The following is a 26,770-nucleotide window of genomic DNA, read 5'->3' as shown; positions in this document are numbered from 1 at the left end:
AAGAGAAAGAGAACTGCAAGAGACAGGATAAGACAGGGCACACACTGAAAAATTTTCCTCATTCTCCCTCAAATCTTCATCTTTACATTAAATCGGTTTTATTTATTTTTTATTTTAAAAAATATTTTATTTATTTATTTATGAGAGACACACAGAGAGGAAGCAGAGACACAGGCAGAGGAAGAAGGAGGCTCCACGCAGGGAGCCCAATGTGGGACTCAATCCCCGGATTCCAGGATCAGGCCCTGGGCCAAAGGCAGGCTAAACTGCTGAGCCACCCAGGGATCCCCTCAAATCGGTTTTAAAACAAGTGTGCCCATATAGCCATTTAAATGTGTAAAGTAGGTCTTTACTTCTAAAAATCAGTATACCACGGGCATAAGCTGAAGAGAGGCAAGAAGGTATATATTACTTTTGCTTGCTTTGTTACGAAGACAGTCATGAGTTGGAGGAAGTAAAGAGGGTGGGAAGAAGCATAAAGAAAATTAGTCCTTTAGAGATACACCTGAAGAGAACAACTCTGAGCCTGAAGAGGATGCTGAAAGTCCAGAGTTACAGGAAATTCTATAGCTTTAGCCATAAAAGATGCTTTTATATAACTACGTAAGTCCCACAGCCTGGGGCCCAGTCTAGTCATGAGTGTTGTTTTTCAGGCTTTCTTTTCTTTCTCCTTCTCTGTTATTCTTGATGCCACAGCAGTTGAGGCACAACCAGGGTGCAGATGCTCTCCTGATTAGTAGAAAGGTGATGAGGGAAAAGGAGTTGGCTCTTTTCACTAGAGGGAACTAAAAAATCTGCTTCATGGTGTTTCTCTGCCACAGCTTTTATAAGAAGTCATAACACATATGTCAACAGTGTGGAGTTAGGTCAAGTTTCACTAAAATATTATGAAGTGTACACTGTGAAAGACATTAATAAAATACACAACATTTGTATATAAAGAATATGCTACTTGTGGTTTTACTAGAGTTTTTCTACACTTTATTCACTAGAATAAACAACCTATTCGGCATTGGTCCAAACACTGGTGAATGTGTCCTGGATGAATGACAAAGCACTTTTGTCCAAATTGGAGAATTAAGACTTTGGCAACAATTTTCTCAGATATTGATCATGACTGATATGAAGTAGAGTTCTGTCCAGAAACTGGAAAGACTCACTGAGTATGGACTTATCCAGACCATGTGCTGAGGAGTCCCAGAAATATCTGGAGAGGAATAAGCAGGTGGCTTTCTTCCTCTTGATCACATGGGAGCTATAGACCATCAGAATGAGGCTTTAAATACAAATGTGATGTCACTGACACCTTCTTCTTCCCAAGAATAAAGGTAATTAACACTTTGGAAAATTACATAAAAGTGTAATTTTTAAAATCACCTATAATTTCATTATCAGAAATAACCGTTATCAATTATTTTAGCATGCTTCTTTTAACAGCTTTTTTCCTGGTATTTTTTTTCCTTTAAAGCTACATTTTACACATATCACTTTTTATCCCTACCTTGATTTAATTCATAGCATTCATGAGTACTTTATATATTTGTTTCTTGCCTATCTTTCCCATTTAAGCCCTATAAAGACAAGAACTTTGTGCTATACTGTATCTTAAAGGCTTAGAAAAAGGTCTGGTAATAGAAGATGCTCATATTCATTGAAAATGGTACAAGAAAAGGGGGAAAGAAATTGTCTACTTATTAAGGATCTTCCAAACAGGTATAATATTTCTTAGCATAACCAGCTGACCAACAAGGAATAAAGGAAGCCAGTTTTAAGGCTCACAAATAATAACCAAGAACAGGTATCTACCAGAGAATCCTGGGAAAAGGAAGAAAATGTTTTTCTCCATGACCCATTCACAAGCCATCAGATAAAGTTCAAACTCACAGAAAACCTTTAAGAGATACTCATGAATAATCTGAGGTATTGGTCATTAATAAAGAATCCATTTTCTCAAGCTAGTCTCCAAATCATTCACTCACTCACTCACTCACTCACTGACCCACTCATCCATCAAATTTACTAATTATCAAGGCTAGATACTAGAGATTTAAAGGAGAATAAGACACAACACTTACCTTCAAGGAACTCACGATTCAATTGAGTAATATATATATGTATATATGTGTATATATATATATATAATATATACATATATAATATATACGTATATATAACATATACATATATATATATGTATACAACTGCTACATAGCAATAAATGTTAAAGTTCAAAGACAGTAAAGGAGAAGCAACAGCTAGTTTATGAGAAAGAGGCCAAGAAGACTTTCCAAAAAAGGTTTTACTTTCTTTTACTTATGGACAGAAAGGAGGTGGAGAAAAAAGAGACATATACACACTACACCCAAATATACAAATACACACCTGCTCATGCACACACATTTTTCCGTGCAAAAAATAAGTGGCCTTGAAGAGACAGTCATTGTCTGTGGTTTGTGGAAACAGAGAAAATTAGAGACGAAACGTGAAAGAAAGCAGACACTAAGAATAATAAAACATATGAACATCCATGTGCTTAGCCTGAGTCATTGCCTGTAAAAAATGAAGACCTACTTGGCATTTTACTGCCTTTAGAGTCAAAGATGCTCTGGGGAGACCACAAATTCCATTCTATTATCCTCAGGATGCTATAAGGTTTTAATTAAGAGTTGGAAAGATTCTGCACTTCCTCAGTTAGTAGTAAAATATTCCACGCAAAAAATCTTCTGGCACAAGAACTAATCTCATCTATAATGAAGTGGAAAAAACTTTTAAAAGACAGAATAAAGTATATGTAGAAACTGAGTAACCTGCATTTGCTTTCTTTAGTATTCTTTTAGTCTACGATGTGTCTACGCACAAGGAGTAAATGCTAGAAAGACCCTACTATGAGTCAAAATATTAAAAATAGCTGAAGTCCATCTCTATCATAATCACTAAATTTTAGTAATAGGAGTGATTTATCATTTAATTTTTAAGAACAAAAACTTAACCTTAGGTTTTTAGTTTATTTTTGAAAGGTTATCTTTGTTCTGTTCTGTGAGATTAATCTTTTTTTTTTTTTCCTGGCTAACCACTGTATTTCTTGATGAAAAAGAACAGGAATATAGGGGTATAAGTAAAGAGGGCAAAAGTCCTGTTTGTGACCTTAGGAATATAATACCATCTCTCTAAATCTCAGTGATTTCCAGAGGCTGGGATTTTATTTTTATTAAACTAAATAAATACATTAAAAAAAAACATATGTACATAAATCAGTGGGAGGAGGGGAAGGAGACAGATTTACTTAGGTTAAAAAAAAAAAACTAAAAAAAAGAGTACATTGTTCATTTCACAAACAAAAGGATTTAAAAACTAAAAATAAGAGAAAATAATCTTAGACTGAAAGAATCCTTTCCAGGAAAAGAGAGTTGGCAACAATTCTCATTCTCATTCTCTCTCTCTCATCCCTATTTGACTTGGAACTATCAAAGAGTATATTATAAGTAACATTAACCAGGATTTAAAACCATTAAACTAAAAAGTAGTAGTGGTAATAGTAATAGCAGCTACCATTTACTGCAATAGGTAACACAATAAATACTTTAACATAGATTATGTCATTTCATCCACCCAACAAACCCATGAAGTATAATTATTAACCTCATTTTATTGTTTACGAAATGGAGCCTAAGAAAACCTAAGGAATTAGCAATTTTACCTGAGTAAGTTCAGGCAGTTGGCCTCAAGCACCCATGTCCTAATAATGACAACCTCCTCTAGGCTTTTATGTTCCAACCAATTCAAAATCTTATGATAATGTAGTAGTTGGAAACAAATCATTTATTCATTTCTTCAGCATTCAACTAATGAGACTCTGCTATGTCCCAGAAGCTTTGTGGTGGGAAAGTAGGGCTACAACTTAGGATGACTCCCAAATCTATGCTTGGGCAACTGCGTAGATGGTAATATTATTAACAGAGATGGGATATCCAGAAGATGTTTAGTACTGTTTTATACTTCATAAAGTGGCAACTTTACTTTCAGATATACACCTGTGACACGTGAAGTAAAAGACCATTAAATATATATAAATATAATATAGATACTATATTAAACGTTATGTCAACTAATATAAATAATATATACATAACAAAATTATACCCTCACATATGTGTGGAACACAGGGCTCGCCGACTTTGATTTGTGGTTAGTAACATGATCATATGTTAAGAAAGACAATTCTGACAGTCATGTAGATGATGGATTGGCAGGTAAAGAAATGAAGGCGATTTAACATCACAGTCCAGGTAAAACAAAATGAGGGTCCAAACAAGGCTGAGCAAAAGGAGAAACAATCAGGGTCTGTTTGGGGGTAAAACAACAGGACTTGGCAATGTATTGGAGATGAGGAATGAGAAGTCTAAGATGACTAAGAGTATCATTACTATAGAAAGTAGAAATACTATTACATTACTAATTGTATACTAATACTAATCGGAAAAGATGATTATTTCAATTTTAAGTATTGTTGCACTTGGCACCTAAGGGGAAATATCCAGCAGGTAACTTGAAGGTAATGGAGGCTCAGGAGAGAGTTCAACACTGGAAGACTAAATCTAGGAGTCATTAGGAAACAGGACAGAACTGGACATGACCACCGTAAGAAGTGTGTACTGTGAGAACAGCAGAAGCACCAGGCTCATACATAACTAAAAAGATAACCTCTACTCTTCAGTTTTTTCTCCAGGACACTGAGATTATTCTCTTGCTCTCATTTTGAATAAAGGAGACATCTGTCCCAGATACCTTCTGAGAGCAAGCTGTCCCGAGGGAACAGAGACCAGGGCAACAGGAAAATCTTTTAGTTGTATTAGATCAGAAGTTCTTAAGGTGTGGCCTATGGAGCCCAGAGGTCCCCAAGACCTCTTTAGGGAGATCTGTACGGTTAAAACTATTTTCAGAATATGAAGATGTTATTTATATTTTTTAATGTGTTGATATTTGCAACAACGTAGATAAATCTGCTGGTGTCTTAATGGGTATCAAGGCAGTAGCATCAAATTGGTAATCATTAAATCTCTCACCATCACAAACTTGGGGGGGGGCAACTGTGCTTAAAAATATCTGTCCTTGATGAATAATAAAAATTATTAAGTTTTAATAAATCATGATCCTTAGGTACATATATTTTTTTTTTTCATATATTCTTTTTTTAAGATTTATTTATTTATTTGAGAGAGAATGAGAATCTCAAGCAGACTGTGCTGAGTGCAGAGCCCCACTCAGGGCTCAGTCTCACGACTCTGAGGATGAAGACCTGAGCCAAAACCAAGAGTTGGATGCTTAACTGACTGAGCCACCCAGGTGCCCTTTGGCACACAGCTTTTTATTTTTTTTATTTTTTTTTTATTTTTTTTTTAATTTTTATTTATTTATGATAGTCACACAGAGAGAGAGAGAGGCAGAGACACAGGCAGAGGGAAAAGCAGGCTCCATGCACCGGGAGCCCGACGTGGGATTTGATCCCAGGTCTCTAGGATCGCGCCCCGGGCCAAAGGCAGGCGCCAAACCGCTGCGCCACCCAGGGATCCCAGCTTTTTAAAATTCTGAGTAAAGGGGATCCCTGGGTGGCTCAGTGGTTTAGTGCCTGCCTTCAGCTCTGGAGTGATCCTGGAGTCCTGGGATTGAGTCCCACATCAGGCTCCCTGTGGAGCCTGCTTCTCCTTCTGCCTGTCTCTGTGTCTCTCATGAATAAATAAAATCTTAAAAAATAATAAATAAATTTCTGAGTAACAAGATCAGAAATACACACAGGGCACCTCTGCTGAGTACAAAGTATGATGGTTATCTGGAGGAAAAGCACTTGTATGATGGTGTGAGAAACAAGTTGAACTAGCTGCTTTTTTCATGGAATGCCCTTTTCAAAACTTCAAAGAAATAACAGATAAACAATGGTTATTCAGATTTGTGTATTTGGTGGCATTTCTTCCAAAATAAATAGTGAGGATGTCACTTTAAGGAAAACAACTGACAGTATTTGTTGCAGATGATAAAAATTCAAACTTTCAAGTGAAAATGAGAATCTTAGAAAGCTCTATCTGCCCCATAATCTTAACATTATACCAATACTTAAAGACTCTGATAAGATGAATGGTAATATTAATAAGTATAATTTTAAAAATATTTACAATGAAATGTGTCAGCATTTGGAAGATATGTATAACTTAGTGAACCAATATTTCCCACATGATCAATGCAAGTTACAAAATCATATATAGGTAAAAAATTCAAAGTGTAAGAGAGGGCAGCCCCGGTGGCTCAGTGGTTTAGCGCCACCTTCAGCCCAGGGTGTGATCCTAGACATCCAGGATGAAGTCCCACATCAGGCTCCCTGCATGGAGCCTGCTTCTCCCTCTGCCTGTGTCTCTGCCTCTCCCTGTCTGTGTTCCTCATGAATAAATAAAATCTTTAAAAAAAAAAAAAGTATAAGAAAGACCAATGGATTTTAATGTAACAGAGCATGAAAAGGACATTGATATGGTTTCATGTACCACATTGCAACTAACATTAAAGAAACTAAAATATGTTGAAATCTAGTATAGTATCAAAGAAGAATATCCATAATTACCTAAAAAGGTTATTGAAATATCCCTCCTTTTTCCAACTACATATCTGCGTGCAAGCAGATCTTTTTCACCTCACATACTTCAAGCAAAACAATATAGTGCAGCAGATAGAATGCAGAAGTAGATATGAGAATCTAGCTGTCTTCTGTTAAGGCAGACATTTAAAGAGCTTTGCAAAAATGTATGAACAATGCTACTTTTGTTACAATTTTCTTTTGGTTTGGAGTTATTTTTCTTAAAGATATATGTTATTTATATTAATATGTAATGGGTTTATTATTGCTTTTAAATGACTTAGAATTTTTTTAATCTCTCAGTTTCAATTTCTAATATAGTAGATACTGATAGATATAACCCATATAAGCAAAAGCACTTTGAGAGTCTTCATTAACTTTTAAAAATGTAAAGGGGTCCTCAGACCAAAAAGCTGCTATACTTAATGATTTCTAAAGGTTACTGCTTATGATTATTTCAAATAACCTATTTCTTTCCTACTTATTTTTGTTGTTGTTGAAACAAGGGCACGGTAAGGTTGAAGTCTGGAATTATCTCCATCTACTCCCAAGAATCTTTCATGGATTTTCTACAAGTTTCTTACTAAAATGCTTTAATTTTTTTAACATTTTTCATCTGATTATATTCCCTGTGTTCCCAGCACCCTTTTATAACATTTGGGTTCCCAAGGATTTCTTTTTTTTTTCATTTACATAGTAGATAAGTAAAGAGGCAGGATAACACAGAGGAAAATCAATGGGCATGGATTGAGAAGCAAACTGATATGTGGCTGGGGCTTAGCTTTTCCTTCCATATATTAGGAAATCAGGCTTGATAATAGTTTTCAAATCTTAAATGAAATTCCAAAATATGAAACAAATAAATGGGTTTTAAAAATTAACTCTAAAATAATTTTAAGATTTATTTATTAGAGAGACTAGGGGGGAAGGGGCAGAGGGAAAGGAGAGAGAGAGAGAGAGAATCCTCAAGCAGATTCCCTCTGCTGAACTCGGGAGCCCAACACACAGAGCTCAATTCCTGGACCCTGATATCACTACCTGAACTGAAACCAAGAGCTAGCTGCCCAAATGACTGAGCCACCTAAGCTCAACTCTAAAATCATTTTAAGTTCAAATCTATAATTTTACTTATCACAATGACAGTGAAAATCAAGAAGCAATTTTGATTAACACAAATGTTTAAAGTCAGGAGTTGAACTTATTTCTATAGTTGGTTTTAGTTGCTCTATTTGAAAAACAATTCACCCCCCCCCCCAAAAAGAAAGAAAGAAAGAAAGAAAGAAAGAAAGAAAGAAAGAAAGAAAGAAAGAAAGAAAAAACAATAAAGAAAGAAAGAAAAAAACAATTCACCCAAGAAGTAGTTATATAAATTTTTAAATAAGAGTCTTGCAATCTCAAAGTAATTTAAAATAATTTTTATCCAGAGGTTTGCACAAAAACCACTTAACCTGATAGTACTTTAAAGCACCAATGCACTATGTTAATATGGTTTGTAACATTTATGAATGCATATATTTAATTAACTTGCAGTTTTTAAAAATATGAAACAATAATTTGCCAAATCTCTGATGACCTTTTTGGAGGCTAGTTTTGTGAAAAATGATATGAAAACTGTGGCCCATAGCATGTCTAAGATTCCTACCTGCTGTAACAAAAGCAGCAATGTTAAGTTTGACAGGAAAAAAATCTGTGGCATTACCTCACTACCATTTTAATATTGTTAGGATTGGATATGAAGATAAGGCAGAGGCACCATAATAAAGTGGCTAATAAAATGAGCGCTGAAGTAAGACATGGACTGGACACTGAGCATGGCAACAACTACTGCAGCCTTGGGCAAATTGCTTGATCTAAGCCTCATTTTCATCATCCTTAAAATGAGAATAGTACCTGTCCCTATAACCACTGTAAAGATTAAATGAGGAAAATGCAAAAAACAAAGTTTAGGTGACCTTATGTGTATGGAAAAAGAAAAGAAAAGAAAAGAAAAGAAAAGAAAAGAAAAGAAAAGAAAAGAAAAGAAAAGAAAAGAAAAAAGAAAACGAAAGTTCAGATCTCTGGTATTTTGGAGTCTGTGGAAGGTCTATGCAACTGAGTCCAATACAACTAATATGTAGCCCACTCAACTCAAAAGAATTTTGGCGGGGGAGGGGTGCCTGCGTGGCTCAGTTGGTTGAGTGACTGACTCTTGGTTTCAGCTCAGGTCAAGATCTTAAGGTCATGAGATCCAGCCCCATATGGGGCTCTGCACTCAGCAGGGAGTCCATTTGAAGAGTCTCTTCCTCTGCTCCTCCCCCCAACCTGTGCTTGTCCAAGCACTCTTTCTAATAAATAAATAAATCTTTAAAAAAAAAAAGTTTTTGGTTCTAAGATTCTCATTCAAATCAACACATAAGCTAGATGGCAGACTAGAAAGATATAAGTTCTCATTTGTATGTAAGGATGGTTTAACTACAAAAATCATCAATATAATACATCCCATTAAGAATAAAGAAAAAACCCCATATGATCCTCTTAATTGATGCAGAAAAAACATGGGACAAAACTCAACATCCTTTCATAAAAAACACTTGGCAAACTAGAAAAAAGAAGAAAACTACTTCAACATAGTAAAGGCCATATATGAAAAGCCAACAGTGAACATCATATTTAATGGTGAGAGATTGAAATTTTTTTTCTATCAGTAACAAGACAAGGACGCCCACTTTTACCACTTCAATTCATCAGAGAAGTCCTAGCCAGAGTAACTAGGCAAGGAAAAAAAAGGCATCTAAATTGGAAAGAAAGAAGTAAAATTATCTCTGTTGCATACAACATGATCTCACTGTAGAAAACTATAAAATTCCACAAAAAAGCCTGTTTAGAATAAAATGAATTTAGTAAAGTAACAGGATACAAAAATCAATGCACAAAAAGCCATAGCATTTCTATATACTAATAATGAACAATCTGAAAAGGAAATTAAGAAAACAAATTCATTTACAATAGCATGAAAAAAGAATAAAATACTCAGGAATTAACCAAGGAAGGCATGTATGCTGACAACTACAAAACATTCTGAAAGAAATTAAAAAGATACAATTAAATGGGAAGATACTCCACTTTATGGATTGGAAAATGTTAAGATGTTAATACTAACCAAAGCAATCTACAGATTCAAAGCAATCCCTATCAAAATCCCAATGGCTTATTTTTTTTTTTTTCAGAAATAGAAAGTTCATCCTAAAATTCACATGTAATCTCAAGGGAACCCCAACAGCCAAAACAATCTTGAAAAAGAGTAACAAGGTTATAGGTATCAAAGTTACTGATTTCAAAATCTATTGTAAAATTACAGTAACCAAACAGTGTGGTACTGGCATTAAGACAGATATTTACACCAGTGGAGTAGAAGAGAGAGTCCAGAAATAAACCCTTGCGTATATAGTCAAATGATTTTCTACAAGGATGCCAAGACCACTCAGTGGGGAAAAGTCAAGTCCTTTCAACAAATGGTGCTGGGAAAACTGAAAATCCACTCTAAAAGATGAAGTTGGATTCTTACCTTACAACAAATACAAATATTAACTCAAAATGCATCACAGACCTAAATGTAAGACCTAAAGCTATAAAATTCTTAGAAGAAGGAAACAGGGAACTTTTATGACATTGGATTTACTTATATTATTTTGGAATGACACTAAAAAGCACAGGCAAAATAAGAAAAAGTAGATAAGATGGACTCGCTGAAATTAAAGTTTTGTGTAACAATGAACAGTATCAACAGAATGAAAAGGCAACAATGGGAGAAAATATTTGCAAATCATACATTTCATAAGGGGTTAATATTCAGAGTAAATAAAGAAACCCTACAACTCAACAACAAAAAAGTAAACAACTGATTGAAAAATGGGCAAAGTATTAAATATTTCTCCAAAGAAGATACATGGCCAGTAAGCATATGAAAAGATGCTCATATGAAACATCACTAGTCATTAGGGAAATGCAAATCAAATCAGTAAGGTGCCACTTCACACCTGTTAAAGTGACTATTATCAAAAAACCAGAAAGTAGTAAGTGCTGGCGATGATATAGAGAAATTAGAACCCTTGTCCAGGGGGTCCCTGGGTGGCTCAGCGGTTTGGAGCCTGCCTTCAGCCCAGGGCATGACCCTGGAGTCCCAGGATCGAGTCCTGCATTGGGCTCCCTGCATGGAGCCTGCTTCTCCCTCTGCCTGTGTCTTTGCCTCTCTCTGTGTGTGTCTCTCATGAATAAATAAATAAAATCTTAAAAAAAAAAAAAAAAAGGAACCCTTGTCCACTACTGGTGGGAATGTAAAATAGGATGGCTGCTCTGGAAAACAGTATGGTGGTTTCTCAAAAAATTAAAAATAGAATTACCATATGATTCAACAATTCCACTTCTGGGTACAGATCCCAAAAGAACTGAAACCAGGGACGTGAACAGGTATCTGTACACTAATATACATTATTCACAAAAGCCAAAAATGTGGAAACAACCTGAACATTTACTGATGGATAAATAAAATGTGGTATATATATATACAACAATAGAGTAATATTCAGTCTTAAAAAGGAAGGATATTCTGATACATGCTACAATATGGATGAATCTTGAGGACATAATTCCATGTAAAATAAGCCAGTCACAAAATCAAAAATACTATACGATTCCACTTATGAGGCATGCAGAGAATTCAGATTCATAAACACAAAAAGTAAATGGTGGTTTCCAGGGACTAGTGGGAGGTGGTAATGAAGAGTTCTTATTTAATAGATACATAGTTTCCATTTCAAAAGAAAAAGTTCTGAAGATGAAGGTTGTGATGGTTGCACAACAGTGTGATGGTACTTAATTATATACTTAAAAATGATTAAAATGGTAAATGTTATGTACATCTCAGCACAAAAAGAACCCATTATCAGGAAAACGTTGTTAAACAATCCCTTGCCCCCCATTCCCATCCTATATGATCTGTGAGAAGAGTAACTGATTCATCCATTCAGTAACATTATGGCCCAGGCACAGTTTAAGGTTCTCCGGATACACCAGTGAATACAAAGATCCAAATTCCCTGGAGCTTAAAATCTAGTGGCAGGATGAGGAGAAAGATGAGAAAGAAAAAAAAAGGTAATTTATACAGCTTGTGGAAAAGTAGTAAGTCATAATGAAAGATTAGAGAATAGTAAGGGAGGAGTGCTGGGCTAGGCAGTGGTACTTATAAATGTTAAATAGGATGGCCACAATGTGCCCACTGACAAGGTGACATATGGCAAAAATTTATTAAAGGTAATGTAGGTCATCATGTGGATATATAGGCAAAGATCATCCCAGGAATAAGGAACAGCTAAAGGCAAAGGGCCTAAGAAATTGGCCTGTTGTTTGAGCAACACCAAGAAGGCCAGCATTGCTGGAGCAGAGTGAGTAAAGGGAATAACGGATAAAGGATATTGTTAGGAAAGTATAGGCCATTGTAAATCTTTTGCTGGATATAATCTGAAGGAAGAGCCAGTAGGATTCCTTGGCAGATTAGGGATAAAGAGATGAAGAACCAAGGATAACTCTTAAGGTTTTAGGTCTTGGCAACATTAAAGATGAAATTACCATGAGTTGAGATGGGGTAAGCTACAAGAGAAGCAGGTTGGGAGTGGAAGACTAGATGTTCTTTGTTAGCTCTATCAGATATTCAAGTAGAGATATTAGTAGGTAGTTAGAAATAGGGGTTTAGAGTTCAGGAAAAAAACATGTGGCTAGTGATCTAAATCAACAAATATACAGTATGTGAAGCCATGAAATCAGGTAAGATGCCCAAAGGAATACACAGAGATAAGAAAAGAGGTCCATGGGATCCCTGGGTGGCACAGCGGTTTAGCGCCAGCCTTTGGCGCAGGGCGCAATCCTGGAGACCCGGGATCGAGTCCCACGGCGGGCTCCCGGTGCATGGAGCCTGCTTCTCCCTCTGCCTATGTCTCTGCCTCTCTCTCTCTCTCTCTCTGTGGGACATAAATACATACATACATACATACATACATACATACATAAATAAGAAAAGAGGTCCAGAGTCTAAGACCTAGAGTAATACAACATAAAAAATTTGGGGGAGAAAGAAAAAATAAGCAAAAGAGACAGAAGGAACGACCAAAGAGGTCAGTGGAAAACCAGAGACCTCATCTGAATGTGGGTTCACCTATTACTCTTTTTTAACCTTGTGAAATGGTTTCATTTCTCCATGTTTTGATTTTCCCTGTCTGTCCAATAAACATAATACCAATTACCTCATATAGTTGCTGTGAGATTTAAGGGAGACCAAGCATGGGAAAATGGTTAGCACATGTAATGCTGTAACTGCAACAGTGCAATAAATGGTGTCTATTATGATGATGATGATTAACAACAATGAATGTTGGTTCCCTTCCAGACTATTATAATCATTTATTCTAACACTTTATAGAAAATTAGTAAGGAAGTGGAACTGAAAGAGAAGACCAAGACCAATTAATATTTAATCTATGACATTAGCTTTAACCTTATGATTTCTCTATCTATAAATAAGCTTCACCAAAATATCTGTTTTTTCTTGGAAAGCCCAATGTCCATGGGCTGATGAATGGATAAAGAAGATATGGTATATATGTACAATGGAATGTTACTCAGCTATCAAAAATAATGAAATCCTGCCATTTGCAATGACATGGACAAACCTAGAGTGTATTATGCTAAGTGAAACAAATTGGTCAGAGAAAGAAAAATACCATATAATTTCACTCATATATGGATTTTTGTTAAAGATTTTATTTATTTATTCATGAGAGAGAGAGAAAGAGAGAGAGGCAGAGACACAGGTAGAAGGAGAAGCAGGCTCCACGCAAGGAGCCCGATGTGGGACTTGATCCTGGGACTCCAGGATTATGCCCTGGGCCGAAGGCAGGCGCAAACCCGCTGAGCCAGTCAGGGATCCCCTCATATGTGGAACTCAAGAAAGAAAACTGATGAACTTATGAGAAGGAGGCAAAGAAAAAAAGGTGAGAGAGAAACAAACAAACCATAAGGGACTCCTGAGTTGATGAAGGGAGGGGGTAGGGGATGGGCTAGAAGAGTGATGAAGGAGAGCACTTGTGATGAGTACTGGGTGTTGTTTGTAAGTGATGAATCACTGAATTCTACTCTAAAACTAATACTGCACTGTATGTAACTAACAGAATTTAAAAATGTATATATCCATTTTTCCTTGAACATGCCCTGCCTCCTCCATTCCTTGCTCATATTGCTCTTTTCGCTTTATATACTCTATCTACTTACTAAAATCCTAGCCCACTCTTTCAAGGTACACCACAAAGGCTACCTTCTGCTTTGAAGCCATTCATAACTTACCCTAGATGGAGATGATCTCCCTTTCTTTTCCTTTAAATTTTTGCCACTTTAATGAACTTCCATGGCACTTACTATTGCAGTCAAGAGTTAATTACAGTTGACCCTTGAATAACAATGGGTTTGAAGTATGTGGATTCACTTATATGCAGATTTTTCTCAATAAATGCAGTACAGTACTGTCAATGTATTTTCCTTATGATTTTCTCAATAATGTTTTCTTTTCTCTAGCTTTACTGTAAGAATACATATAACATACAAAATATGTGCTAATAGACTGTTTATGCTATTGGTAAGGCTGCCAGTCAAAAGAATGCTATGAGTAAAGGTTTTGCAGAGTAAAAGGTTTATGCAGACTTACAACTGCATGTGAGGGGAGGGTCAGCATCACTAACCCTCATATTGTTCAAGAGTCACCTATATAAATATATTAACTTTTCATTTTACCTTCTTAGGTTATCCTTTTTTTTTTTTAATTTAAGATTTTGTTTATTTATTCATGAGAGAGACACAGAGAGAGAAGCAGGCTCCATGCAGGGAGCTGATGTGGGACCTGATCCCAGGACTCCAGGATCATGCCCTGGGCTGAAGGCAGGTGCCAAACCGCTGAGCCACCCAGGGGTCCCCTAGGTTATTCTTTCTAATCATACAATATCCCTAGCAATATATTAATTCATCAGTTTGATAATGAGAGTCTAAAAAAAGCACATGTATTTTTAAAATATATTAATTTAACCACTATTAACTACGATATGCCTTTCAGAAACCCTATTGCTGTTATTCTAAGTTTTGGCTTATATCAATACCCAGCACTACATTACATCTTGTTTTCTACATATCTGCTTTTTATATTCAATTCCTTTTTGTTACTCATGCTGGAAGTTAAATTTTTTTTTTTAAGATTTTATTTATTTATTCATGAGAGACACAGAAAAAGAGGCAGAGACATAGGCAGAGGGAGAAGCAGGCTCCCTGCAGGAAGCCCAATGTGGGACTCAGTCCCAGGACCCTGGAATCACACCCTGAGCCAAAGGCAGACACTCAACCACTGAGCCACCCAGGTGACCTGAAAGTTAAATTTCAACCTGAAAATAATGTACACTGCTAAATCTCATCTTGTTTTAATCTGTACAATACCAGAAATTGTGAATGCATTTCTACTAATCTTTCTTTATGCTCATAATCCTCAACTTATCACATCAGCAAATTTGTGTACTGAATAACTCACCTTATTTTTATCTGGAAAAATAAGGAATCCTATTCAGCATGATACTTGAGGTATTTACATGTTTGAGTCCACTTTCCTTTAATTCCCTGATCTCCTACACAATAGTTGATCTGTTTTATTTTTAAATGAACAGTGAGAAAGTTACAGAAGCTTTTAGACTGCCAGACTTAGGTTTGAATCTTGGCTTCACCTGGTTCAACTCTAGTAAAATGTATAATCTTGATCAAGTTACTTAAAGTTCTGATTTTCACTTTCCTGATCTTTAAAATGGAAATACCACTTAAAAGGATAAATGGAAAATTAGATGCCATAAATACAGCATGAAGATTGGATAGTAACATTTCCCTTTTCTCTGTATTAAAAGATTTTACCCACTATTTGTAAAGCTATTATCATTACATACTGGAAGCAATTAATTTTTAAGTTTAGGCCAAGATCCAAATGAGTCATTGCTGACTTTGAAATTGCCAAACACTGTCTTTTATTGGTTTTACCGGCTAGAGTACATATTCTAGTAAGATTTTTTTTTAAATTAAGTATAGCTGACATACAATGTTATATATTAGTTTCAGGTGTACAACATAATGTTTGGCAAGTTTACACGTTATGCTATGCTCACTGTGAGCATAGCTACCTTCTGTTACTGTACAACACTATTTTATAATACCGCTGGCTATATTTCCTATGCTGTACATTTTATTCCCATGATTTATTTATTCCATAACTGGAAGCTTGTCCCCCACTCCCCTCTAGTAATAACATAAATAAATAATAAATGAGATAAATGAATAAGAAAAGTAGAAAGTGATATGCTCACACTTGTCATCATTACTACCGGTAGATTACGACTGGCTATAACCATGCAATAGTTTTAAAGCCTTACATAAATAAGTAGGACAGATATATTTGGAGACCCCCCCCCCCAAAAAAAAAAGCCTAAAGAAAATGGTACTATTTACTGTTCAAAGAAATTGATCAACTATTTCCTTACCTGAATCACTTGCTGCAACAACAACTGTTCCACCAGGAGCAAAAGGATCATTGTGCTTCAATGTTTCTACCTAAACAAATAACACAAAATCATGACTAAGAGAGGCAATGTTTCCTAGCTGAAACCTCATGGTCACACCAAAATAAAAATATTCTTTACAAGCTCTTAATTAAGAAATACACACCACTAAAAATATTAGTATATGTTGTCGAAGCCAGAACAAGAAGCCATTAAAAATAGATAGATAGATAGATAGAAAGAAAGAAAGAAAGAAAGAAATACAAAGTATTAGGAATGTTTCCCCTTACTGATTTGCAATTTCATTAAACTGAAATGACGCAAAATTTTCTAAGCTTTTATTGAATAATATAATATCCATTCAAAATGGTATATGAAACGTGTGGTTTAACAAGTAACTATCAAATGAACACCTATGTAATCACCTTCCAAGAAACTGCAAACACCTGAGAAGTCTTCATGTGTCCCTCTCCCAAGCACAATCTCATCCCTCTTCTGTAGAGGTAATTATTACCCTGACTTTGGTGGCATTCATCTCTTTTCTTCATTATGTTGCTAATAGTACAAATATACACTATTTTAACTTTTTATACTGAAGTCATTTTAGATGTCTAAAACAGTTGTAAAGAAAATACAGAGAGTTCCCATATGTCTTTCACCAGATTCCTCTGATGTTAATACTTCATATAATCATGGTACATCTATTAAAACTAAGGATTTAACACTGGTACAAAACTATAAACTATAGACTTTATTTGAATTTCACCAGCTTTTCCAGTAAGGTCCTTCTCCTATTCCAGGATGACATGTTGCATTTAGGATGTATACTATTCTAACTCTTAAATATTCTAGTACTTAGTATCAGAAAATGCTAGATTTATTTTGTAATTATTATCTAAAAATAATTCTAGCATTCTGCCCAGCAGAGGAACACATACATGTGCTCCAAGGAAGGGCAGGGAGAAGAAGGAATGAAGGGAGGGGGTAAAGGAGGGAGACCAGAGAGAGGGAGCTCTGCTAAAAAGATCTTGCTACTTTCAATAACTAGCCACGTAAGAATCTGGACCAGGTCGCAAGGGTGAGTGGCTACAGAGTGAGGACTTTACCAGAAGTCAGGGATTCCTGCTTTAGAACTGCTTTCCTAACTTATTTTGGTTTTTAATCATAGTCAAACAAATGACATATTTAGAAAGAAAAGTGAATCTTCTCTTTCTGGCATTAAGGCCTTGTTAAGAGGCCAGTGAAAGCCTTAGCAGACAGGTGAAAGGGACATGAGAAGGGTTTAGGAACATTTATTTCCGCTGACTCATGGCTATCAATGTCATCTGTATTACAGGCTCTATTTCTAATCATTAAGAAACTGGTTATTACAATTGACTGTCAAAGGATATCGCAGAGCTCAAATGATATATTTCCAAATAAAACAAATGTATTTGAAAAGGGAAAAGTATTGCTAACCAGGACTTGCAGTACATTCTCCCTTTATAAAAGAGAATCCATTTAAACTACTAGCAGAAGGAAGCAATTAACACTAATGAAATTTTTAGAACTGAAGATGATAGTACTTATTTTAACTGATGTCAATGATATTATTATAAAACTATCATACTAGCTTATATTCTAATTATATCTGCTGAATGAATAAAGAGCAATCAAAGAAAAACATTAATGTGGTCTGTAATGCCAGGTAACTTTGCATGGTTCCTAATACTACAGTCAAAATACCAGTGTGAGAGATAGTCACTGACATAAGTTACCAATTATTTTGCTTTCTTTCTTGACTTTCACGGGGAAAAAAAATCTAACAGGCCTGGTTTTTAACAAAAGCTTATGGATTTTATTAGCCATCACAGAAGGAAATAGAAAAAGTAGGCCTACATGAGTGTCAGGTTTAATTTCTATTCCTTTCTCATATACCACCTAAGAGGCCATTGAGACAGCAAGGGGGACAGGATGGACTGCGTAGCCTATGAAGGAACAAGAGGCCATTAAAACTCTCTTTATGCTATGTTCAGTTTGATAATTAGGCAATTTAGTACACAGAAGTAATTTTCACAACTACGATTCAGATGGTATTTTATAGAAATAATGTACCAACATCCTCCTACAAGGTCACCAAATTTATCACTGAAATTTCCTTCTACATCAGCCATCTACCCCCCACTTTGACTGTATGACTTAGTACCTACACAATGCCACCAGACACTAGCTAGGAGAGGAAGAAATGGCAGTTGTTTTGTTTTGCTTTGGTTTTTTAAATTATGTCTCTCTGAGAGCAGAGATTAGCCTTGAGGGAATAGAAAAGACTTCTAGGGAGATTCAGATCTAGAAACATAATCAGAGGCCTGTTTGAAAAGAAGAATAATTACAAAACACAAGGGCTCCGTAGTCGGGAAGAATTAAGTTTAAATCTTAGACTACAGGGGTGAAGACCTTAGATTTTGGTCAGATAGACCAAGGTTTGAACTCAGTTCTACCACTTACTATCACTTAACCTCTTTAAGCCTCATTTACTTTATCTTAAAAAAGAGGATAGAAACATGAGCTCATAGGAATAGTGTGAAGATTAAATGGGCAACACATGAACAGAACTTAGCCCCATAACTTAGGTATAGGAAGAGGTGAGATAAACATAGCTATTAATATATTGCCAACTTGGTTTTCTGTTCTGTTTTTAATTCTGAAAACAAGAGCAGTCAGCAAGGGCAATCCTGCTTTCACAAACTGGTGAGGAAAGAGAAAAAGTAAATACAACAAATGGTGGAAATTTTTCAAAAGGCAAGAGGAACAGGAGAAACTCGTTTTATTTTTTAAATTAGGAAGAGCTACTTTGGGTTTCTTGCCTTTTTTTTTTTTTTTTTTGGTTTCTTGCTCTTTAATGATAATAGCGAAGCATCAGAGACTAGAATAAGGTAAAAGGAAAAGAAATAATTCAGGTTACAGCTAATTTTAGAAGAATTTGGCAAATCAGTCCATACTGCAAACTAAGTGTTGTAGAAAAATAGTATCCAGTAGCCTGTGGAAACCACAAATATTTAGTTACAAAGGCACTTGCTCACTTTTACACCAATGGAAAATACTAGTTGTTGGCCAAATAGTTCTTTAATTGCTTTCTTTCTTTTTTTTTTTAGTTTCTTACTGCATTCAGTAAAGAATATCAAAATCTACTAACTTTAATAGAATCAATTACTCTTTTAAGAGAATATTCTTTTTTTTTTTTTTTTTCCTATCCATGATAGTCACACACACAGAGAGAGAGAGAGGCAGAGACACAGGCAGAGGGAGAAGCAGGCTCCATGCACCAGGAGCCCGACGTGGGACTCGATCCCGGGTCTCCAGGATCGTGCCCTGGGCCAAAGGTAGGCGCCAAACCACTGTGCCACCCAGGGATCCCTTAAGAGAATATTCTTAATCTAAGATAATTGGAAGACAAAATTTTTGCTTCAAATGCCTGTCAACCAACTATTCTTTTTTGGGTCTGTTTTACTTATAGATGTGAAACATCCTGCTTAAAAGAATAAACCTCCAAATAAAAAATAAAAACAAAAAAATTCCAAAACCATTCATAATTACTGAAATTGGGTAATGGATACATGGAGGTTTCTTAAAATATTTCATTATATTACTCTATTTTGAGTATGTTTATAGCCTCTAGATGTAAACACTTAGCTGTGTGACCTTGGTTACTTCCCAGTCCCAGTGTCCTTATTGTTAAAATAGGGCTACCAACATCTACCTTGCAAGGTTGTAAAGATTACAAAAGCCTAACAGTGGGAATTTGTATTTCTTTACAAGACTTACATGTATGTGTTACAAAATATGTATAAAATGTGTCTATAAAATAATATAAGTGATTTAATCTTCTAAAACATTAATATTATTTTTAGGTTAATTTTAATTATTTCAATAATGCATACTACATGTTTCTGAAAAGCTTTAAGACTGGTTTATGGACTTCTAATCATTTATTTTAAATATCCCAAATGGAATAATATTTGATCTTTATTAAGGATGGACCTGATTTTCAGATAAAATTAGTTATTCCAGCCAATTATAGGGGGTGATAACACTGTGAAATGCCAGTCTGAACCAAAAACGAGATGAATTGGATGAGACTGAAATTTTTACATAGCCCATCAGAATTAATCTAAAAGAGGATCCTTTCATCACTGTATATTCCAAGAAACTCACTTAGGACGCTTGTTATTTAACAGTTTTTATCCCTCCCACTTACCGATGTATTACTGCTATTGCTGGCTGCACTGAAAGGGTCAGTACTTGAAGTAGCAAAGGGATCAGTAGAAGACTGCTTGAAGAAACAGTCAGATGCAAATGGATCTGAACCTTTGAAAGGATCACCTCCAAATGGATCTAAGAAAATATAGCACATATATGAAAGACTAAAAACTACTACACCAAATTTACTATCACCTGAAAGTATAATTGTCTTAATTAAAAAACATCTTGAACTTCTGCAGGATCTAAATGAGGTGCTTTGCATTACGATTATTGATCATAAAAAATATACAGCTGCACCTAAAATAACTTTAATTAATATTCTTTTTCCTACTTGTTCATCATTCACCCAAAGCACATCAATAATTCCAATATTTATTAAACAAGGATTACCTGTATGCTAGGTTTAAATAATTCCTCTAGCTGTTGATTCTAATTTTAGGGAAGGAGGAATCACAAATTCCTTTGTGATTTTATTAAAAATAGTCTTTCACCTAACTAAATTATTTGGAACAGGTCTGGGAAGCATAACAAATGGACACAAGATTTGCTTTATTCTAGTGTAAAATCCCAGGAAAAGAATATCTTATAAAGCCTGACATTTAGTAATTCTTTAAGAGGTTCCCTTTTCCCCCATTCATACACTGCATTCTTAGAAAACAAAATGCTCTAAACACTGTAGTAGCATAGATCGCTATACTCATCTAGTCTTCGGCTAACAAGGAGAAATCAGTCTAAGGATTATTAAAAGTATCAAAATATAAACACTAATGTCATTTTTTAAAAAGTAAAGCTAATAGTTCACTAAGCAAATTCACAAGAATCTATCACTTTCTCTCTGAAAATGCCAGGCACATACAACATTTTAATGGGGCCTTTATATCAGTTTTAAAAACTGAATAAAAAGGAAGTCCACTTCCTTTAACTAACTTTGATCTCTCATTTCTTTTTTTTTTTTTTGATCTCTCATTTCTAAATACAATATAGGTTTATAATTGAGCAGAATCAAATTACAGCTAAGTTGGAGTTCAATGATATACTTACCAATTTTTCCAAAAGGATCATCTTTGAAAGGATCACCTGTGGTAAGTAGAAATCACAGTAACAATATTTACTGTTGTGAGACTGTTATTTAAAGGTAACTTTAAACAAGAGCAGTTTCTTAAAGCAAAATCTGTTTCATTAACTCTACCTCAAAGTAGATAAAACACTAAATGCCATGCACCTTTAGGAAACATTTAAAATAATAAAGAGTTAAGGCATAACACCAAGATACCTCACAAATGAAGCAAATTTTAATCGGAGCCAACTATACTTATCCTTTGATCACAAGATGAGGTTACAGATAGAAGGGAACAGACAGGCACAACAGCAATAACTCTATTAAAAAAATACTCTTCACAAGAATACTGAATGGGTATTACCATCACCACTCTAGAAACAAAGACACTGAGCTCTTTACTATAGTATAAAATAATTCTAGAACTAAAGAGTCCAGAAATAAATCCTTACATTTACAGTCATTGATTTTTAACAAGAATGCCAAGACAATTAATTCCACAGGGAAAACAATCTTTTCAAGAATAAAGAATAAAGCTAGGGATCCCTGGGTGGTGCAGCGGTTTGGCGCCTGCCTTTGGCCCAGGGCGCGATCCTGGAGACCCGGGATCGAATCCCACGTCGGGCTCCTGGTGCATGGAGCCTGCTTCTCCCTCTGCCTATGTCTCTGCCTCTCTCTCTCTGTGTGACTATCATAAATAAATTTTAAAAAATTAAAAAAAAATAAAGCTAGACCCCCATCTCATACTGTATTCTAAAATTAACTAAAAATGGATCAAAGATCTAAATGTAATAGCTAAAATTATAAAACTCTTAGAAGAAAATCTAAGAGTAAATCTTCATGATTTTTGGCTCTTAGACACGACATCAAAAACACAAGTGACTAAATACAGATAAATTGGACTTCATCAAAATTAAGACAACGCAAAATACATGAAAACATTTGCAAATCACATATTTGATAAGGGACTTATATTCAGAATACGTGAAGAACTCTTACAAGTCGACAGTAAAAAGACTAGCAATAAAAATGGGCAAATTATTTGAATAAATATTTCTCCAAAGAAGGAATACAAATGGCCAATCAGCACATGGAAAGACGCTCCACAGAAGATATTTGCAAATGATATATCCAATAAAGGGTTAGTATCCAAAATATATAAAGAACTTGTAGAACTCAACACCCAAAAACCAAATAATCCAATTAAAAAGTGGGCAGGGTCTCCTGGGTGGCTCAGTTGGTTAAGCATTTGACTTTGGCTTAGGTCATGATCTCAGGGTCCTGGGATCAAGGTCCACATCAGACTCCATGCTCAACTGGGGAGTCTGCTTGTCCCTCTGACCCTGCTCATACTCTCTCTCAAATAAATAAAATCTAAAAAAAAAAAAAAAAAAAAGTGGGCAAATGACACAAATGACACGAATAGACATTTTTCCAAAGACAATGTACAGATGTTCAACATCACTTATCATCAGGGAAATGCATACCAAAACTACAATGAGATACCACCTCACACCTGTCAGAATGGCTAAACTCAACAGCAGAAGAAACAACAGGTATTGACGAGGAGGTGGAGAAAGGGGAACCCTCTTGCATCGTGGGTGGGAATGCAAACTGGTGTGGCCAGTCTGGAAACCAGTATGGAGGTTCTTCAAAAAATTAAAAATAAAACTACCCTAGGATCCAGCAATTGCATCAATGGTATTTACCCAAAGAATACAAAAATACTAATTTAAAGGGATACATGCACTCCAATGTTTACAGCAGCATTACCTACAATAGCCAAATTAATGGAAACAGACCAAATGTTCATCAACTGATGAATGGATACCAAAGACATGGGGTGTGTGTGTGTGTGCGCACACATACACATGTGCATGTAGTGGAATGTTACTCAGCCAACAAAAAAGAATGAAATCTTCTCATTTGCAACAACAAATGAGCTAGAGTATTATGCTAAGAAAATAAGTCAGAGAAAGAAATACTATATGACTTCACTCCTAAGTGTAATTTAAGAAACAAACAAGAAAAAAAAAAGACCATGGGGGGAGAAAAAGGCAAGCCAAGAAACATAGTCTTAATTATAGAGAATACACTAATGATAACGAGAGAGGAGTTCTCCTGGGCGGGGGAGAAAACATGGGTTAAATGCGTGATGGGGATTATGGAGGGCATTTGTTGTGCTGAGCACCAGGTGTTGTATGTAAGTGATGAGCACCAGGTGTTGTATGTAAGTGATGATTCACTAAATTCTACACCTGAAACTAATATTACATTGTATGTTAACTAATGGGAATTTATTTTTTTAAAGATTTTATATTTTTTTAAATTAAATTTTTGTTCTAGACTTTGTTTTTAAAGATTTTATTTTTTCATGAGAGACACAGAGAGAGAGAGAGACAGACAGACAGACAGACACAGGCAGAGGGAGAAGCAAGCTCCATGTAGGATGCCCGACGTGGGACTTGATCCCAGGTCCCTGATCACGCCCTGGGCTGAAGGTGGCGCTAAACCGCTGAGCCACCTGGGCTGCCCAAGATTTTATTCATTTATTCATGAGAGACACAGAGAGAAAGAGAGAGGGAGAGACACAGGCAGAGGGAGAAGCAGGTTCCATGTAGGGAGCCTAATGTGGGACTTGATCCTGGGACTCCAGGATCACTCCCTGGGCCGAAGACAGGCGTTAAACTGCTGAGCCACCAGGGATCCCCAACTAACTGGAAGTTAAATAAAACCTTGGAGGAAAAAAAAAAAAACTGTTGTAAACTGACCTATCAGTTTCATAAACTGACTTGGAAATAAATAAAATGCAAAAAGAGCTTTGACACCAGTGGTATTTAACATAGTTTACATGGACACCAGGTATTTCAATTTATTAAACTTTTATTTCTTCAATAACAATATAGGCACCATGAGGGCAGGGATCAGGCTTCTAACTGCTATTGATTCCACTGTTTTAAAGCATGATGTGGGGATCCCTGGGTGGCTCAGAGGTTTAGCGCCAGCCTTCGACCCAAGACGTGATCCTGGAGTCCCAGGAACGAGTCCTGTGTCGGGAACCCTGCATGGAGCCTGCTTCTCCCTCTGCCTGTGTCTCTGCCTCTCTCTCTCTCTGTGTTTCTCATGAATAAATAAATAAAATCTTTAAAAAATAAATAAAAGCATGATGTTGGCACATTAGTAAAAAATCGCTGGTTGACCTAAGAGTACTTAATCTCCTCTCCTGGTCCATAATATCTCTTTCTTTTGGTCCTTATTCTGAACAAGAAACATGCTCTTAATCAGGGGCTCCTCAAACATAATCAGTGGCTTAGTCCTAGAAGTGAGTTGCTTGAAGAGGACAAATACCAGCAAATATAACATATCACATCTCTACATCCTCCACTTTTGTTGTAACAAGTAGGATCTCAAAACTGAAGCCCTCATTCTTATATAGTTACATTAAAAAGACTTTTTTGGTAAATCCATAATATAAGAGTACTTACTGCCAACAAAAGGATCAGACTGGAAAAAATCCAAGTTTGTGTCTGCAACTGGATCTGTCAGTGAACTGGATTCTGCATTAAATGGATCGCCCTAAAAATAATTTTAAATTAAAAAGTATTCTTTTAGGAACCAGTTTTAAGATTCTGAAATAAAATGCTTTGAAAAATATCAATGGATGGTAATATAACAAATATTTCTGTAGTCATAAAGCTCACTTAATACATTTTTCTTTCCTTAGCTTAAAACAGTGTGTAACCCATCTAGGGAAACCAGTAATGAGAACATATACATACACACACATACACACACAAATATATATATATATATATATATATATATATATATATATATATATATATATAAAATTATTTTTACCTCTTTTGAATATCTGTCAGTATTAAATTCAGGACAAACTTTCTCATTAACAGCTGTAGTCACCACTTCATTATCATCAGGCACACCAGAAGGCAGTATTTCAGGACTACTTCTTACCTACAAAATATTAATGCTACATGGACTAACTATGTATTTTCTACTCAGCAGAAGAAACTGACAAAGGATAACCAAAAATTACTAAAAATACAAAAGACAAGCAGAATGTATTCATTAAATGAGTTCTCTTAAATTTGGAAAATGGTATCATCAAGCATCAAAGTCACTCAGGCCACAAAACTTAACCACTTAACCACTTTCCTTTGGTCATCTCCCACCTAGCCTCCAAGTCTTGCTGTTTTACCTCCCACCTCCTCCTCAAATCCATTCCTCTCCATCTTCACTGTCACTATCATCCATTTATAGTATCATCATTCTGATCCAGCTTAACCTTCCAACTGCCTTTTTGCCTCCAACATGTGCCCTTTCAAATGACCCTTCTTAGAATAGCTAAAGGAATAGATCTAAAATACAAATCTGAAAAAAAAAAAAAATACTAATCTGATCAGGACTGTTCGGTTAAAGGTCCTTCAATGGCTTCCCATGGCTTTCTGGATTTAGATCAGTAGGAAACAGGGTTTAAGAAGTGACAGGGAAGGGCAGCCCGGGGGGCTCAACGGTACAACGGTTTGTAGTGGGGTACAGACATCTATATTTTAAGTAAGAGATAATGCAGGGAGCCACTATAAGAGAGCCTCATCTCCTATCAATACTCTCCCCACCATCACAAGATATCCTTTGAGAATTTCTTCTGACTCTGGGCAGCATGTTTCTCTCATCTCATACCTATGTAAATACTGTTTTCTGAATGCCAGGAATACACCATCTTCTTCTTTGCTTAACACTTCTTACTGTGAAGCTCACTTATAAAGCTTTCTCTATAAAATCTTGAGCCTCCTCCAAGATGTCCTACCTGAATATCTCATGCTTCCATGATCAGAGCCCTTTAACATAGTATAGTGTTACAACTGCTAAACTGTATGCTGCTTAAAGGCAGAGTTACAGTCTTTTGTCTTGGCAGCTCTCATATATAAGAGCAGCACTGTTGCACATTGCTGGTACTTTCTAAATAACTGGAAGATAAGTGTCCTCAACATTATGAAATAAAGAGTTACTCTCAGTGTTGGGTGACAATACTTAAAAAAAATGTTTTAAAAAGTTACTATCTATAGAGCTACTGTTTTGAAAACATGCTTTATATAATAGATTAGTCAAAATTAACTTTTACACTAGTTCAAAGTACTGGAACTGTTGGATCAGTATCTACTCTCTGCCTCTGAAAACAAAACAAAACGCAACTGTCCTCAGATGAGGCATGATTCTATATTTATA

At 35.7% G+C, this 26,770-nt stretch overlaps 1 protein-coding gene across 10 annotated transcripts in view; it reads right to left on the bottom strand.

Annotated features, from left to right (window-relative positions):
* Positions 1-26,770, bottom strand: part of EPS15 (epidermal growth factor receptor pathway substrate 15) — a 139,923-nt gene that overhangs the window by 10,456 nt on the left and 102,697 nt on the right. For 7 of the 10 annotated variants that reach the window (XM_025991853.2, XM_025991852.2, XM_025991855.2 and 4 more), the window contains 5 exons: positions 25,382-25,498; positions 25,006-25,096; positions 21,505-21,540; positions 20,459-20,595; positions 16,207-16,276 (listed from right to left, as the gene is read on the bottom strand). In XM_025991853.2, coding sequence (XP_025847638.1) covers positions 16,207-16,276; positions 20,459-20,595; positions 21,505-21,540; positions 25,006-25,096; positions 25,382-25,498 — 451 coding nt within the window. The remainder of the gene's footprint in view (positions 1-16,206; positions 16,277-20,458; positions 20,596-21,504; positions 21,541-25,005; positions 25,097-25,381; positions 25,499-26,770) is intronic. The other 3 variants (XM_025991854.2, XM_072724005.1, XM_072724010.1) reach the window with 1 other exon arrangement.

This window comes from Vulpes vulpes, chromosome 10 (genome assembly GCF_048418805.1).
Source record: "Vulpes vulpes isolate BD-2025 chromosome 10, VulVul3, whole genome shotgun sequence".
Lineage (NCBI taxonomy): Eukaryota > Metazoa > Chordata > Mammalia > Carnivora > Canidae > Vulpes > Vulpes vulpes.
Note: the sequence above shows the minus strand (reverse complement) of the source record. Positions and strands in the feature narration are given on the sequence as shown.